Genomic DNA, 16,858 nt, shown 5'->3' on the forward strand with positions numbered 1-16,858 from the left:
TTAATTTTGGGAATTTTAAAAGTCTGTTTATTAAAAAAGAAGAGTCATTATCTTTGATAGATTTTAATTAATGAAATTGTTGACTGTTTAATTGTTTCATCTTTTAGGGATATTAATTGGAGTAATATCTGTCCTTTTATAAATACTAGTACTGCTATAAACCAAGTTTCTCTTTTTTAATTTACATATCCTTGTCATTGGGGTTCTGTTGAGCGTTTTCTTGGCAACCAAATAGAGGATTCGCTAAGGACATTCGATCTGGTATGTATATAATTGATGTTTTTGTTGTGTTTATGCTGTTTCTATTGTTAGAATTTGAAATTGCATGGCTTGGTTGCTAAGAAACAGTCGGGAAATTAATTAAGAATTAATTACTCTAAGGTACCTTTTACTTATTGTTTTTACTCTTTAGTGCACAAATTAGTTTTTTTTAATAACAAGGTAAGTTGCAGCTAGCTGGCTTATCTTGAAATCTGGTCAATTGCCATTTTATTTCCTTTTTGTCTTTCTCTTTCTTCTCTCTTCACGTTCATCTTCTCTCTTTATGCATTTATGCCATTTTAAGTCAAACTGCAGTTTTTTGCATTTTTCTGCAGTTTCTAGAACTGCAGTTTTCTGCAGTTTCTGAAACTGCAAATGAACTGAAACTGCATAAAAAACTGTAGTTTATGCAGTTTACAGTGAACTGAAACTGCAGTTTCTGGAATTACAAGTGAACTTTCTGCAGTTTCTGAAACTGCAAGTGAACTGAAACTGCATAAAAAACTGCATAAACTGCAGTTTACAGTGAACTGAAACTGCAGTTTCTGGAATTACAAGTGAACTTTCTGCAGTTTCTGAAACTGCAAGTGAACTAAAACTGCAGTTTCTGAAACTGCAAGTGAACTAAAACTGCAGTTTCTGGAACTGTAAGTGAACTGAAACTGCATAAAAAACTGCATAAACTGCAGTTTACAGTGAACTGAAACTGCAGTTTCTGGAATTACAAGTGAACTTTCTGCAGTTTCTGAAACTGCAAGTGAACTAAAACTGCAGTTTCTGGAACTGTAAGTGAACTGAAACTGCAGAAACTGCAATTTATTAGAGTTGAAACTGCAGTTTATTGGAGTTGCTGACTTGCAGTTTCAGTTTATTAGTGTTTTGGCATGTTACAGCTGGTGAGGACACAGCAGGTATTTTTAATTTTTGTTATCCAGTGGATGTGGTGTCCGCAAGGAATAATGGAATTGTGATAGTTGGCCCGCAAAGAAAGAAAGGGGCTTTAGGTGGTTTTGGTTAATAAATTTAGATGCTAATACCTGTATGTTAATGGACCCTTAAATTAATTAACCCTGTGTTTGGATGAAGTAATTTCTGTTTTCATAGAAATTCTTATGTAGTGTTGTAAATCCTGTACCTCTTATGTTTGGGACCTGCTGTTGTAATAGTATCCACCCTTAGTTTTAGGCTTTGGCAAACTTTTTCTTCACTCTGTGTGTGTGTATATATATACTTTGCACCTTGTTCTTTTTTTAATTAGTTCCTTTGAAGGGGTCGCATTGAATGTGAATCTTATATGTATATGTATTTCTGTATTGTAGGTTTGAAATTTCTTGCAGTTCAGAAGAAATGGACATAGGTGAGTCTATTTGGAAGAAGAAGCTAATAAAATTAGCACTTGAGCAGAGTAAACCTGAAAACCAAGAGTTTAACAAAGCACTTGAGCAGATTGAAGCTGTAAAGAAAGAGCTGAAAGAAGTGCTTAAGCAGAGTGAGGCTCAGAAGAAAGATCTTAAGAAAGAGCTTAAACATTGTGAATTTGAAAAGAAAGAGTTTAAGAAACTGCTTGGGAAGATTAAAGCTCGAAAAAAAGACCTTGAGAAAGAGCTTGAGCAGAGTGATGCTGAAAAGAAAGAGCTTCAAAAGGTGCTTGAGCAAAGTGAGGTTCAAAAGAAAGACCTTAAGGAAGAGATTGAGCAAAGTGAATCTGAGAAGAAAGAGCTTAAGAAAGTTGTTGAGCAGCGTGAGGTGCAACTGCAGCAAATGGTATTCTTCTACCTTTTAACTTTAAATCAATTTAATTAGGTCTTGTTATGATTAAATAATGATGATTCTCCGCAGTCCGTCACAGATGAACTAGTACATTATATATACGCACCCAGACATAAAAATGTTCTCTTGTCATATGGTCTAACAATTTCTGGACCTTAGTAAGAGAGCATTACTCCATTGACAATGAGATTACAACCTTCTCATAAGTCATTAAAGTTTCTTATGAAATTTCTGCTGTTCCAGCACCAATCTATATATTGATATCCAATTAGAATAACAACGATTAATATGACACTCTTTTCCCACTACTGATAAGATTGTACAATATTATCTTGATTATTTAGCAACGTACTCTTTTTTTATTTGTTCAGTATTCTCCTTTTCATAATCTATTGGCCAGAACTATATATTGGCAATTACTATTTATTGGGAGTTGATGTAATGCCTTTTCCTTTCAGAATGAGAGGGTTAGTTTAGAACAAAAGAAGGCCGATGAGTTGGTTTCATGGTTGGCAGAAGAACGGAAGGTTTGTTCAATTTCATTATTTGTTTTGACTTGGAGGTTTTGGATTAAACAATCAATCATATATATAATCATTGCATATATATATATATATATGTATGCATGAACAATAATGTTGTTTTCTTTTCTTTTTTTTTGGGTTTGACTAGCAATGGCAGAGTGAAAAGGAAAAACTTCTCAGTATCAACATTGAATTGGAAAAGCAGCTTGGTGCCACGAAGGGCATAGGTGACTTGGAAGTTGTTGATTCGTGGTTTGAAATCTAAGTGGGTTTCCAAGACTATGAATCTGGATCGTAGATAGATTAGGTTGGCAATTGACTCAAATGAATAGTCCAGACTCACAGCGATTACCACATCCAAAAGTCTGATTTATGCATTGTAATCTGTCTACTGGGCATCTATAAAATTTTCTCTTCTTAAGTGATTTTTACCTTTCAAATTTGAGAAGCTCAACCAGATAAGAGACACTGAGTGCATTGCCTCACCTCCTCATTTCCCAAGGCCTAGATCAAGTTTCATTAACTAGAGTACTCCAGCTCATTCATTGTTTTATTTTTGTGAGCAGAAACCATGCCATACATTAAGAATCTTACACTAGCTCAGAAAAACACTCACATCTCAATTATCATAGTGCGTAATGGAAATTCTCAGAAGAGCGCCTAGGTCATGAGGACTGGTCTAGATCTGAATGCTATATTACGATACATGATGTTTATCATATACCAGAACGTCTTTATACAACGATACATGACGCCCATCCCATACATGCATGAAAACGTGTGTTTTCCCTTTTTTAAATAGAAGGGCTAAAACGATATTTCAATGGGATATTTCATAAATTTCCCTCTACAGTTCTCTCATAAGTCAAAATCCTAACTTTCCCACTGTGCATCAAAACTAGAACGAGTACGACAAGAAATTTAATAATTGCATTTTGCAAGGCAAGACTAGAAAATCTTTATAAACTATGATTAGTCATACATGGCAGAAACATACAACTTATACAAGTCAACTCATACAACTCAATCAGTTATCATACCATATCTTGAATCAGAAGTAAAATTAGATCACAACATAACGAATCTGCTAACTATCAACGTAGCTCGTGTGTTTTCCGGCCCATGCATCAGTGTAAGGCAAGTCCGTGTACTGAAGCACCATGGTCTGAACCCCATATAACAGTAACATGACCCTACCTCAAAATTCAAATCACCAACATGGAACCTGTCTCGAATCACCAAATAATTGAAACCAGAAAATCAGAAATACTGAGAAACCATCAGCTTATAAGATCAAGAGGAACATGAAAATCTATTAAATGTCCAAATGATGAATAAAACAAAATTGAATATATGGATACAAAACAGAACAGACCAACAAAAGTATAAATCAAAGGATTACCTGAAAGGCAGAGCATGATCCTGGAAATCCTTTCCTTATCAATTAGGCATACAGGGGTTCATTAGTATGGTAGTCGAACAATCTCCAACCAAAAATCATGAGGCCACTTTCTCATCTTCCATCTACAGATATTGTTGAATTTGATTGGGTCAAGGATTCTGGGTCATCAGTGGCTTCACTTAACTGGCTGTTAAGAATTTCCAAAACATTATCTGGTGGACACTTATCTGCCGGATTCTTTGGAGATGTCTGGCAGAAACATTCTGGCCAAGAATTTGTATAGAAAGACTCAGGTGAAATGCGCTTGTGGGGCCCACCAAGGTTTGTTTTGAGCATGGCTTGCCTAACAGCTTCTTCAAAACCTGCTGTTTGTCCCTTCTCACGACCAATGAAGATTGGAGCAAGAGCCTTCCTATCTGGTCTAATTGTGGTCCGGAAGCCATAATAGAGGCGGTGCCCAAGGAGATTGTTGGCAAAGTTGCTAGGGCCATCGTATGTAGGCATAAAAATATCAGAGAGGAGACAAACCATGTAATCCACTGCAGACCCTAACAATCCCTGGGTGTTCTCTGCTAGCTCATCTGTGGGCTCCACAGAACTGTGGTTCTCAAGGTGAGGGAACAAAGCCCGAAATGGTTTCATGAATCTCTCCCCACCAAATAGTTCACCAGCAGCTAGGTATATCCTGGTAGAATTGTTAAACCCCATTGCACGTAAAATAAGACCAACCTGCGTCCAAATGGTCATAATTGTGTTAGTATTTTATATAGGAAATAGCATTTATTGCCTGCTACCCCAAAATGATAAGAAAAACTTAATAAGATACTGATGCAAGGTAACAGCCATCCAGGGTAAGGTTGTGACCCAAATATTGATGTGCTCCAATCATTGGCAGAATAAACAACCTTTTTCACCAACAAATAAAAAAAACATTAACAAGAAAGATAATATTACCTCTTCTGGAGTTAATGGGCATTTTCCAATGGCTCTTCGTTCTTTGTAGACAAGCTTCTTTGGTGCAAAATTTTCTTTTCGGTACTTCTTCAAAATCTCTTGCTCTTTGGGGTTAAAAATGTCGAAGCACCTGCAGAAAAATCATACCAGATGTTAAGAGATTGTCGGATAATTTCAAAATCTGAACTCATGAACTATTTCAATCATGAAACAAACAGATTGTACCCCTTGTCTAGATGTTAAGAGATTGTCGGATAATTTCAAAATCTGAACTCATGAACTATTTCAATCATGAAACAAACAGATTGTACCCCTTGTCTAGCTATGCATACTAAACAGAAGAATACTTGCTTGGTATGATATAGTGGAGAATAATCCATCAGTCCTCATGTTATGTAGAATTTCATCAAGAACTTACCACTGAACCAGTTGAGATATAGGACACAGATTGGTTTGACATCGATTAGGCAAAAGACAAAACCAAGTTCCCAAAGACAAAAGTGCCCTATTCATATAGGCACACTGACAATAAAATCTCATAGTATTAATAACCTAAAACAATAATAATAAAATAGTACATAAGATAACAAAACCCCTAAATTATCATAAATAAAGCAATAAACAATGATTGATGGTTTCGACTTACAATTCTAGAGGATACATGGTTGATGATGTGGTCAAAATAAAGGCAAAAATAGAGCAATTTGACCTATTTTTTAAAAGTTTGATACCTTTACCGAATTTTTAATGGAGGGCAATTTGACACAAGGGTCATAGTTGAGGGCGCAAAATGGCTATTAAGCCATCTTATGATTATGAAAACTTATTATTAGTTTGGCTATATAGATAGGCCATTCTTGTGCTTGTAGTCCTAGTTTAGTGGCTTTAGCTTATTGATATTTGATACTGAATAAACATTTTTTTTTTCTTTTGGGTCGAATACTGAAATACAAGATTAAGTTTGTTGCGCTAAATTTTTGACCCAGTTTTTCTTGTATCCCATCTGTCTCCTTGTTCTCCATCACTCAGGGCATTAGTTGTGCATAGGGATAGAAGCAATCTAACCCTACTCAAATTTCAGGCAGGGGCAGGTTAAAGGGAGCCTCCACTCTCACCGCACCCTAATTATTTTACAAAAGTACCATCAAATCTTTGACTTAATTCCATTTTAACCCAACGTGTGTTTGTGTGCGCCTACATGTGAATGTGTGTGTGGTTTGGTTTGGTTTTCTCATTCCTATAACATTCTTCTCTTATAAGCAGACATTTCACATGTGCAACAAAGTCAACCAATTATTTTACACCTGACCCTCCACCCCCAGGCCTCATGCACATGAAAGCGTGAACAGTAAAAGATAATCAGATAAGAACATACCCAGCGAATGCCAACATATCCATCTCAAAACGAAGATGTATAGACATGAAGTGACCTTGTGCGCGAAGCTTATCAACTATTGATTGACTTATCTTCATAATATTTGGCTTAAATCTCAGAGCATGATAGTTAACTCTGCACCTCAACCGTTGGTACTCAGGGTTGTCAATTTCTTCTGCCAAACGATGTGAAAACGGTGTAAGATAGATAGCACCATGCTCCTTCATTTTCTCAAGAGCTTCTGTAGTATACCAACTGATAGGAGCATCTCTTTCAGGACGGAGCTGAGTCAAGGTTTAGAGAAGAGAGTAAAATTTCAAACCTATTGGAGCACTAAAAATTATTTCTGATTGTGGACATGATGAAAACAAACACGGATTTTTTACCTGTACAGCTTTTATCTTCTTGGTCTTTCCATTTTTGCGAATTTCTGGCATTTTTTCTACAATTTTTACATCATACCTCAATGACTTGATAAAATGCTCAACATCATAGATTCCCCGGAAACCACTGCACATGGTAAAGATAACACAACTGCACTTAAAATCATTTAATATTTAATAGCATTTATACAAAACAGCTTTTAATAAATAATGAGAGTACAGTAGATACATAACTCAGTTCCTCGGAAAATAATTCTTTCTTTTTCCCAAGAAAATATATTATTTATGTTGTAATGATAAGTATGAAAGCAGATATTTATATGAAACCAAAAAGATGCCAAGCGTTTAACAGGAAAATGCATTGATGCAATTATTGTGAAGCTTTAATTTTCCATAGTTGGAAATTGAACTTCTATAATTATATTCAAGCCAAACAAAAGAAAAAAAAATTGCTACAATAATATCTCTAAGCCTATTTCCTTGAGACCTCATATTAATGGAAAGAGCTCTACACTGTGATGTTAACCCATCTGATGAGCTATTAATCCAAAGCAAAAAAGTTAATATTTCTTAATCCTAATTAAATCTGCAAGTATTATAATTCATATTGAGAGAATCACCAAGCGGCGAGGAATCAAGGTGAGTATTAAATCTTATCTACCACGTCTCTCTTGGTTTAATAGCCTCAATCAGAAAATACAAATTTAACAGTTCTAAAAAAGAATGAATTCGAATACACCAGGTAAAAACAAAATCTGTACATGTGAATTAAGGGTCACACAACCATTGAAAATAGATACCTGTCATCATGCCAGAAAGAGTTTGCATCCAGTTCAGGCAGCACAAGTGTAGCATTCATGATTCTTGCCGCAAGAACTGCATTACAGATCTAAACCACCCAAGAGAGTAACAAAAGACAAATATTATCCTCATAAGAACCAAGGATGAAAAATGTAATTTTAGGTCATTGGGAAGAAAGAAAAAGATACAAACCGCACTACGTTGTTGATTGAGGCCACCATTACAGCGCACACGTAGATAGCCGTTAGTCTCGTTTGGTGGAGCTGTCACAAAGTAGAATTAGCATAAAAAAAATTTAAAATGAGATTTTAAAAAACCAAAGCATAAGGGTCCATTTGGTAATGTTTTGCGATCCTGTTTTCTGTTTTGCAAGAATGAAAATGGTTGTAATTTGTGTTCGGTGGGCGATACAGGAAAACACGGGACATGATATTTTGGAAATGATTTGAAAGTTGCTCTTTAAGTTGGAAAACAATCATTTGACATTTTCTCATTTTCAAACTCCAATTTAGTAAAAAGAGAAAACACGGGAAACAACAAAGACACTCCATCTTGTGCGATTGACGCAGATCTAAAACTATCTTCCTCTCTCACTCTCTCCAGAATCCTTCCTTCTGGTTGATTCTCTTTTCTTCTAAAAAAGCTTCCTTGAAGAACCCCAAGGCAAAGAGAAATTGAAGATTCCACAGAGGGACCATGGTCAACTAGTTGATTATTGCTGAATTTTCATATCTTCGAGATCTGTTCTTTATTATAAGAAAGAAAAAAACGTGATAACCTTCCCTTACTTCTTCATTTTGGGTTGAAGCTTTATGGGTATATACTAAAGAGCTTAATTTTTTTTTTGCGTTGAATGATTATCAATGGTGCAAGAGAACTCATGTGCTAATTTTATGGGTTTAGGTTCGTTCTCTCATTTAAAAAAAGAGTAGGGATGTAAACGGGGTTGGAGCATACAGACTTGTTAATTGTATAATTGAAGTAATTTTATTGTTTTTTCTTTTTTTTAATCTATTCAAACTATTAGGTCTGTAGATGTAATGAGATTTTGTATCATTTAGATTAATATGTTCTAAACAAGTTTTGAATGCATATTCATGATTTTTACTATTTTCATATATTTGTACCAGACATGTTTTTACTATTTTTGTTTTCAGCAATTTGTTTTTGAATTAGTTTACCAGACGCATTCTCACATCTTAAAGATACAAATTCAATTTCTCGTTTTCATTTCATGGAAATGTTTTCTGAAAATAATTCTGTAAAACGTTATCAGACAGACCCTAATATTCTTTGAGAAAGAGGAAAAGACATACGAGGCCAATCAGATCGTGGAGCTGATGATGGTCTCCAACCACCAGAATCAGCACTTCTCCAAAGTTCTTCCAATTTGATCTGCATATACATGGCCAGAGAATTCAAAGTCAAAGTTCCAACAAATACATATCAAGCAGTTCCACTGTTACAGGAATTCTTTAACATAAGATTGTCTGCCTTGAATGAAACTTTCAGAGTATTTTGAACACAAAGGAAGATATATGATTTAAGGAACAAACTAAAAATGCTATCTCACCTTTGTTATCCCTATTGTAGACATATATGAATTACTTCTACGCTTGTAAATATTATAACTTCACCTTTGCCTCATTCCCCCCCCCCCCCCCCCCCTTTTTTTACTGGGTCGCCAATGAATACACCACAGAAAATCCCTAGTAACATTGAGGTGCTGATTTATTATTAAAAGCATCTCAGAGGGGTACTTCGGAATGTGAGTTCTTTTTTCCCCTTTCTTGTTTTACAAAGAAAAAAAAATATTGTAATATTAGATGTGAATCATGTGACCTTAGTACTTTATGCCTGATTTCTTTGCTTGTTACATAAATTTTTGTTTTCACAAACCAGTCATCTTGATCAGCTTGTTAAAAGATATAAGATCATCATCCTCATTATCTTTTCCAGTGATAAGAAGGAAAAAAAAAAAATCAATTTTAGTTATTATCAATCCATTACCTTGACATTATGGATCCTGAATTTTCAACAATCTTATCCATAACAGTGATATTTCTCAGTAAATAGGTAGCAAAAGGCAATCAAAGGCATTTAGTGATGCAGGAGCCAAGTTCAAAGTAAAATAAATAAGTGGCTCCAAGTACTACCATATGATTAAGAGTCTTTGTACTTTTAATAAAGGCTTATTTGCTCAAATGTCCCTTGAAAGTACATTTCATTCTCACTTTGCCCTTTTAAACTTTAATCTTCTCACTTTGCCCCCCGAACTTTACAAACCCTATATTTCATCACTTCCGTCAATGACTGTTAAAAAATCCGACGTGGCACTTACGTGGATAAGTATTCTAGTATTTTACTTGACGGAGTCATTGACGGACTTGACGGAATATAACTTACTGAAAGGGTTTGTAAAATTCGGGGGGCAAAGTGAGAAGATTAAACTTTAAGGGGGCAAAGTGAGAATGAAAGTTATTTCTAAGGGGCATTTGTGCGAACAAGCCTTTAATAAATGCAATTTACACATGTATTTTAGGTCCATTGTCTTTGAGTCTCTCTATGTCACATGATCATTATATAAGGTGTCATGAATTGTGTCTTTTAGCATTTCTAAGTGTATTAATTTCGGTGTTTTCAATGATTTATGTGCCAATGGTCCCATAAAAGGGGTTACTTTTGAAAGTAAGTTAATAGTGAAAGAATTAAAGTTCTTGCGACTGTCATCCTTGTGTGTGAAGAATGAGTTGACTTGGAGTGAATCCAAGACGCCTTCGGTGAGATGCCGTAGGCCTGTGCAACGCAGAAATTCATCTAAGTTCTCTATTGGAGTGAGTCCGGATCACTCTTTTCTTCTTTTCTCTTACTATTGTCCTACATCATTTAGTTATGGGTCATTTGAATGCATCCAAAAATCTTAATAGCACTCAAACCACTGCTTCAACATGATATACATATCTAGCTAATATGATTAACTTCTCCAAAGACACTGATTCTAATAAACAGAAATCCAAATCCCAAAGTAATCCAAGAGTAAGTAGCATTTGCCTTACAGATTAGCATAAATTAAGTAACCCACCGACTTAAAGCTGGAACCATCAATCCAAACTAAGCATATTTCATCCTTATCACTAATTCAGGTAAACAGATAATGAAACTAATATACCCATCTCCAGGTCTCTACTATTATAATGAATATAAAACCATTGCATTAGGGTTCTGAGAAAAGAAATGTCTGTCTCAGAATTCCAAAACTAGAATTGAACCAAATCATTTCAAATCTCTGCTTTCAACTAACCTCGGAGTGATAGCCAGATCCACCATCACCATTGCCCGTCGACGTGAACAGCAACGAAACGGTGCAGATCAAGAGGACAACGACAACGATCACTAGCTTCGCAATCATGCCCTTCACCCCTCCTCCTCCTCCTGATTGCTTCGCATACTGCCGATGATGAAGCCCCGGTCTGCATCAAATTAAAACCGAGAAAATTAGGATCAGCTCTGTTTGGTTCTCTGGAAAAGTTTAGAGTCGGAGTGAAGAAGCTACACCTTCGCATTGTTTGAGACGTTGAGCTTCTCTACAGTTCAACTGCCACTTTCTTTAATCTCGGTGTCGCTGAAAAATAGATAGTATCAGACCCAAAAAATAATAATAAACAATTCAACTATGATGCTATTTATGGTAACGCCCCAAACTATCACTGTGTCGAGTGATAGCAACGGGGCGGGTCGCTATTTATGGTAATGCCCCAAACTATCACTCGTGCCCCAAACTATGATGCTATTTATGGTAGTGCCCCAAACTATGATGCTATTTATGGTAATGCCCCAAACTTGCAGTGGTTCAGGTGGATGAACTGCCTTGTCACCACGCCTCGTTGGGAGGACTTCATTGGGGCCTTTTGCAAGGAGTTTGGGCCTTATGAATTCGATGATAGTGTCTAGGCACTTTTTAAGCTCAAGCAAACAGGCTACTCTCAAGGACTATATCTATGAATTTCGTCAATTAGCTACTCGTACTAGAGACGTTGGACCTGTGTTGCTTAAGAGTTGCTTTTTGGGTGGTTTAAAAAATGAGTTGAAATTTGATGTTAAGCTATTCAAACCAGCCAATGTTCATGAGGCAATTTCCATTGTTGTCCAGATGGATACCAAGCTCACTTAATTGAAACATGTTCCTCCCAAATCCAACCCCAATGTTAAAACCCAACCATTAGCCCTTCCAGCTCCACCAATCCACACCAATACATCCACTAAATTTGGGTCCAACACCCTTCCCAAGTTTGGTAATATACCAGTTAAAAAACTCACTCCAGAGGAGGTGCAAAACAAGAGGTCCAAAGGGCTTTGTTTCTACTGTGATGAGAAATATAATAGAGGCCATCGGTGCAATCAAAAGCAGCTTCTCTTGCTTGATGTGAACTTTGATATTGAGGATGAAGAGTTTACAGATAAGGAGCTTGTGGTGGACAAAGGAAACACCACTGATTCTATGGGTGCGTTGCAACATATGGAGTTAAGTGAATGTGCATTTTATGGCATTGAAGCCAAGCAGTCACTCAAAACCATGAAAGTGAAGAGAATGATTGGGAATTATGCTGTAAGAGTGCTGTTAGATTCTGGGAGTACACATAATTTTGTGGACTCTAGGTTGGTTAAAAGAATGGGGTGGTTAGCTCACACAACTAGTGAGTTTGAGGTCATGATTGCAGATGGTGGGAAAGTAAAAGGCAGTGGGTGTTTGAAGGTTCCTTGAGATATGGGGAGTTATACGTATGATGTTGAAATGTATGTATTGCCTTTAGAGGGTTGTGACATAGTATTAGGAATCAAGTGGCTAGCCTCTGTAAGCCCAATTTTGTGGGATTTCCAACTCCTCACTATGGAGTTCACTATGAACTCAATCTTATACCACTTGTCTAGTATTGATACTCAAGCCCCCTTGATTTAAGAAGCATCTGTACATCAGATTGAAAATGAGTTAATGACTTTTAGTTTGGGCCTACACTTGTATTCAATTGAAGCTGAAAAAACTTGAGGCCAGTGATTTGAGTAGCAAGCAAGTTGAGGAATTGTAGACGGTGTTACATTCTTTCGACGCAGTGTTTCAAAATCCATCTACATTGCCTCCCAGCAGGCCTCATGATCACAAGATACCCCTGGTTCATGGTGCGAAACCCCCAAGTATAAGGCCCTACCACTATGGACCATTACAAAAGGCAGAGATTGAGAAAGCAGTCCAAGAATTACTCAATTTAGGGTTTATAAGGCCTAGTCATAGTCCTTTCTCTTTACTCGTGCTGCTAGTTAAGAAAAAGGAAGGCACATAGAGGATGTGCATGGACTATAGGGAGCTTAATCAGCTCACAATCAAGGACAAGTACCTAATTTTTCTTATTGACGACTTGCTAGTTGAACTATTTGGTGCCCAATACTTCACCAAATTGGACTTGAGATCAGGCTATCACCAGATAAGAATGAGCTCTGAAGATATTGAAAAGACAACCTTCAGAACTCATGAAGGACACTATGAATTTATGGTGATGTCATTTGGGCTCACCAATGCTCCAACCACTTTCCAAAACTTGATGAATGACTTGTTTAAGCCCTATTTGAGGAAATTTCTTCTGGTATTTTTTTATGACATCCTAATCTTTAGTAGCACTTGAGAGGATCATTTCAAACACCTTCAACAGGCTTTGCAGGTATTACAAGACAACCAGCTATATGTTAAGAAACAAAAATGTGCTTTCGGACAATGTAAAGTGGATTATTTGGGCCATATAGGCTCCAGGGATGGGGTTTCTGTTGATCCCTCCAAGCTCAAGGCCATTGTGGATTGGCCAGTACCTTGAAATGTGAAGGAATTGAGAGGTTTCTTAGGCCTCACTAGTTACTACAGAAAGCTTGTACTTGGTTATGGCAAAATTTGCCAACCATTGTACAAGCTCACTAAGAAGGATGGATTTCATTGGGATAATGAAGCTACAAAGATATAATGGTATCCCCACAAGTCTTGCCTCTTCCTAATTTTAACATTCCCTTTATTCTTGAATGTGATGCTTCTGGGAATGGGATAAGAGTTGTGCTACAACAAAGGGGAAGACCTATAGCATTTACAAGCCAAGCCCTTAGGCCCAAGAATCAAGCCCTTTCAGTCTATGAAAAAGAGCTGATTGCAATTGTCTCTGCAATCAAGAAATGACAGAATTATCTCCAAGGAAGACATTTTGTGATCAAAACTGATCACAATAGTCTCAAGTTTTTCTTAACACATAGAGCAAACACACCCTTTCAGCAAAAATGGGCAGTCAAACTCTTGGGGTATGACTATGAAATCCAGTACAAACATGGTGTGGACAATATTGTTGCTGATGCACTCTCAAGAATGCATGGTTCGCAACAACTAGAAGAGTCTACAATTAAGCTCCAAGCCATATCTTACCTTTATTTTGGATGGCAGGATGAGTGGATCCTTAATAAATTGCAAGAGGTAGCTTCTTTGGATTCTAACCTTGATGATCAACCTAGGCTGAGAAAATTTCATGTGGATAATGGTTTTCTCAAGTATCAAGCTAGAGTGGTTCTCAGTCCATCTTTTCTATGGAGACACAAGGTTTTTGATGAATACCATTCAACTCCTGCTGCAGGCCATCTAGGTGTGCTCAAAACATATCAGAGGCTGAAAAAAAGGTTTTATTGGCAGGGTATGAAGAATGATGTGAAGCAATGGGTAGCTAAATGTGCCATTTGCCAGCAAAAAAAAATATGAAACAATCTCCCCTCCAGGTTTGTTGCAGCCTTTGCCAATCCCTGAGCATGTGTAGACTGACATAAGCATGAATTTTGTTGTAGGGTTACCACTAAGCAAGGGAAAAACAGTGATTTTGGTAGTGGTGGACATGCTCACAAATACGCACACTTCATAGCATTGGCACACCCCTATACATCAACCACGGTAGCTCAAATATTTATTGACAATGTGCTTAAATTTCATGGAATGCCAAGTACAATTGTTAGCGATAGAGATCCAATATTCCTCAGTTTGTTTTGGAAGGAAGCTAGTGTTCAAACTACATGGCTCAAAATTGTGTATGTCATCTGGTTATCAGCCCCAAAGTGATGGACAAACAGAGGTTGTAAATAGGTGTTTAGAAACCTATTTAAGGTGTTTCAATGGCTACCAAGCAAAGAAATGGGTGACATGGATTCCTTGGGCTGAGTGGAGCTACAATACAACTTACCACACTTCCTCTAAGGCTACACCATTTGAGTTGGTGTATGGATACCTTCCACCACACATTTCTTCTTATGAGTTGGGTTCAGCAAGGCTAGACACAGTGGAGAAAAGCCTCATTGAGAGAGACAAAATGCTGAAGATGTTGAAACTAATCTGAAAGTTGCTCAAAACAGAATGCAAGTTCAAGAAAATAAGCATAGGACAGAGAGTGAGTTTTTTGTTGGTGATTTTGTATATCTTAAGTTGGTTCCTTATCAGCTTCAGTCTTTGGCCTCACATTCACATCATAAATTACATCCTAGATATTATAGCCCTTATGAGATTCTAGAGAAGATTGGAAAGGTGGCTTACAAATTGAAACTCCTTGCTGGCACAAAAGTTCATCCAGTATTCCATGTGAGTTGCTTAAAGAAGCATTTGGGCTCTCAGATTGTTCCAGGAGCAGTCTTGCCATTGATCACATATGAGGGAATCGTGCAAGTTGAGCCAGAAGCAATCTTACAGAGAAGAATCTACTGGAAAAGAAATGTTGCAGGCGTTCAGATTTTGGTGCATTGGAAGGGACACACTCCAGATGAGGCTACCTGGGAAGATTTTGATGAATTTGTTGTTAAGTTTCCAAATTTCTAGGTTTAGCAGTCTAGTTTTTATCTCAAAAGTTTCTACCATGGAGGATTAGTCATAGATCAATCACAACCTTCTGGACAAGGTTGAACTCAAGGGGAGAATAATTGTTAGGAACCTTGTGATTTTTACTGTTTACTCATTTACATTACAGTTTTACTATTGTAACTTGGATTATGACTTTTGGTTGTTATTGGGAGTGGCTAGGTGGCACACAAGTTATGGGAATGAAGCCTTAAATTGTCTAACGGCTTTCCAAAGCAAAAAAAGTTTTGTAATTCTGGTTTTATCAAGAAAATAGAAATAACTCCATTGGAGCTCTGCTCCTTCCTTCTTCCTCTATCATCTCCTTTCTCTTCTCTAATCCTTGCATAAATAGGTTAAGATTGAAAAAGGTTCAACACGATGTCAAGCTGCTCGTCGGTGAATATGCATGGCTCTGTTGCGCGACTGTTTCTCTTTGTCGCCGCCATTGGTGAGTGAGATCAAGATAGAGAGAGTGAGATCGATACTGATACTGTTATTGTTTTTTTTTTTTTTTTTTTTTTTAAGATATGGTTGGGATATGTCAATTTATATTTTTATCCTTGAAAAATAATTCATCAATATATATTTGGAGAATGCTATCTACATTCTCTAGTCTACCTTCTTCACGGACCTTCTCATTAATTATTCTCATTCCACAATGCAAATTCATTATCGAAACCATTTATTTTTTAGATCTAACTATGTAGATCATCTTTGCAAAAAATAATCAAATCGAAAATCGTTTAGTCATGTAACTGTGATAAAATAAACAGACGGTTTAGATAATTGTTTGATTCACCGTTAATTTATTTGTAACGATTACATGATCAAATGATTTCCAATTTAATTAATTTTTTTCAAAAATGATCTTCAAATAATTATCTAAAATATGAACGATTATGATCATGAAAATACATCGGTGGAGAAGGTGGATACATAGAATTCCTCTATATATTTTTATCCTTGAAAAATAATTTAAGTCACTTATCTTTTCTCTGCTCTCTTCTCTTTCTATTTTGATCAAAACCAATAGAAACCCTAGCCCTTTCTCTTTCTATTTAATTTTCAAATTTTCAAACTTAACCCATAAAGTTTTAAGTTTTCGATCAAACCCCTATTTTTTAAAAAATAATTACAAACATACCCCAACCTATCCTAATGGACCTAATCATATCCCTCGCATATCTCATATATAAGTTGTATTATCCAAGTTGAGCCGTGTTGTACTTTACAATATTGTTTTTTTATTAAACTCTAATGCTATTTTGTTTATCAATAATGTTAGGGATCCCAAAATTATATACCAAATTGGGATCCCAAAATACACATGTCAGTGTTTTAACTGTGGTAAAATTAATAATTCTTTGGGTGAGTCATGTATGAATCAATGAAATACTGACACATATGCATTAATTAGATGTGACATGTCAGCTATTTATTTTAAAATCTTAGATCACACCCATTTATTAATTACGTACAGAATTACCTAAA

General features: G+C 36.4%; 1 protein-coding gene and 1 pseudogene across 1 annotated transcript; one reads left to right on the top strand and one right to left on the bottom strand.

Moving 5' to 3' along the window:
- Window positions 1-3,483: 3,483 nt before the first annotated feature.
- On the bottom strand, window positions 3,484-11,164 carry LOC147291214 (O-fucosyltransferase family protein). Its single transcript, XM_086235180.1, has 10 exons — window positions 11,026-11,164; window positions 10,772-10,940; window positions 8,787-8,865; window positions 7,663-7,733; window positions 7,470-7,558; window positions 6,673-6,796; window positions 6,287-6,570; window positions 4,912-5,041; window positions 3,958-4,686; window positions 3,484-3,780 (listed from the first exon to the last, which is right to left on the bottom strand). The coding sequence occupies exons 1-9, from the start codon at window positions 11,031-11,033 to the stop codon at window positions 4,069-4,071; spliced, it is 1,572 nt and encodes a 523-aa protein (XP_086091306.1). The 5' UTR covers window positions 11,034-11,164; the 3' UTR covers window positions 3,484-3,780; window positions 3,958-4,068.
- A 243-nt stretch (window positions 11,165-11,407) lies between these two features.
- LOC147291215 (uncharacterized) lies at window positions 11,408-13,145 on the top strand (annotated as a pseudogene).
- Window positions 13,146-16,858: the final 3,713 nt, after the last annotated feature.

The sequence above is a fragment of the Dryas octopetala genome, chromosome 3, assembly GCF_963921425.1.
Source record: "Dryas octopetala chromosome 3, drDryOcto1.1, whole genome shotgun sequence".
Taxonomy (NCBI): Eukaryota; Viridiplantae; Streptophyta; class Magnoliopsida; order Rosales; family Rosaceae; genus Dryas; species Dryas octopetala.

What these genes read in the sequence shown, in the direction of transcription:
- LOC147291214 (XM_086235180.1), bottom strand. An exon ending in GATCTGGCTATCACTCCGAG is followed by an intron (nt 8,866 to 10,771) that starts GTTAGTTGAAAG and finishes ATGTATATGCAG; the next exon opens with ATCAAATTGGAAGAACTTTG. An exon ending in GATATGTTGGCATTCGCTGG is followed by an intron (nt 5,042 to 6,286) that starts GTATGTTCTTAT and finishes ATTTTTCTGCAG; the next exon opens with GTGCTTCGACATTTTTAACC.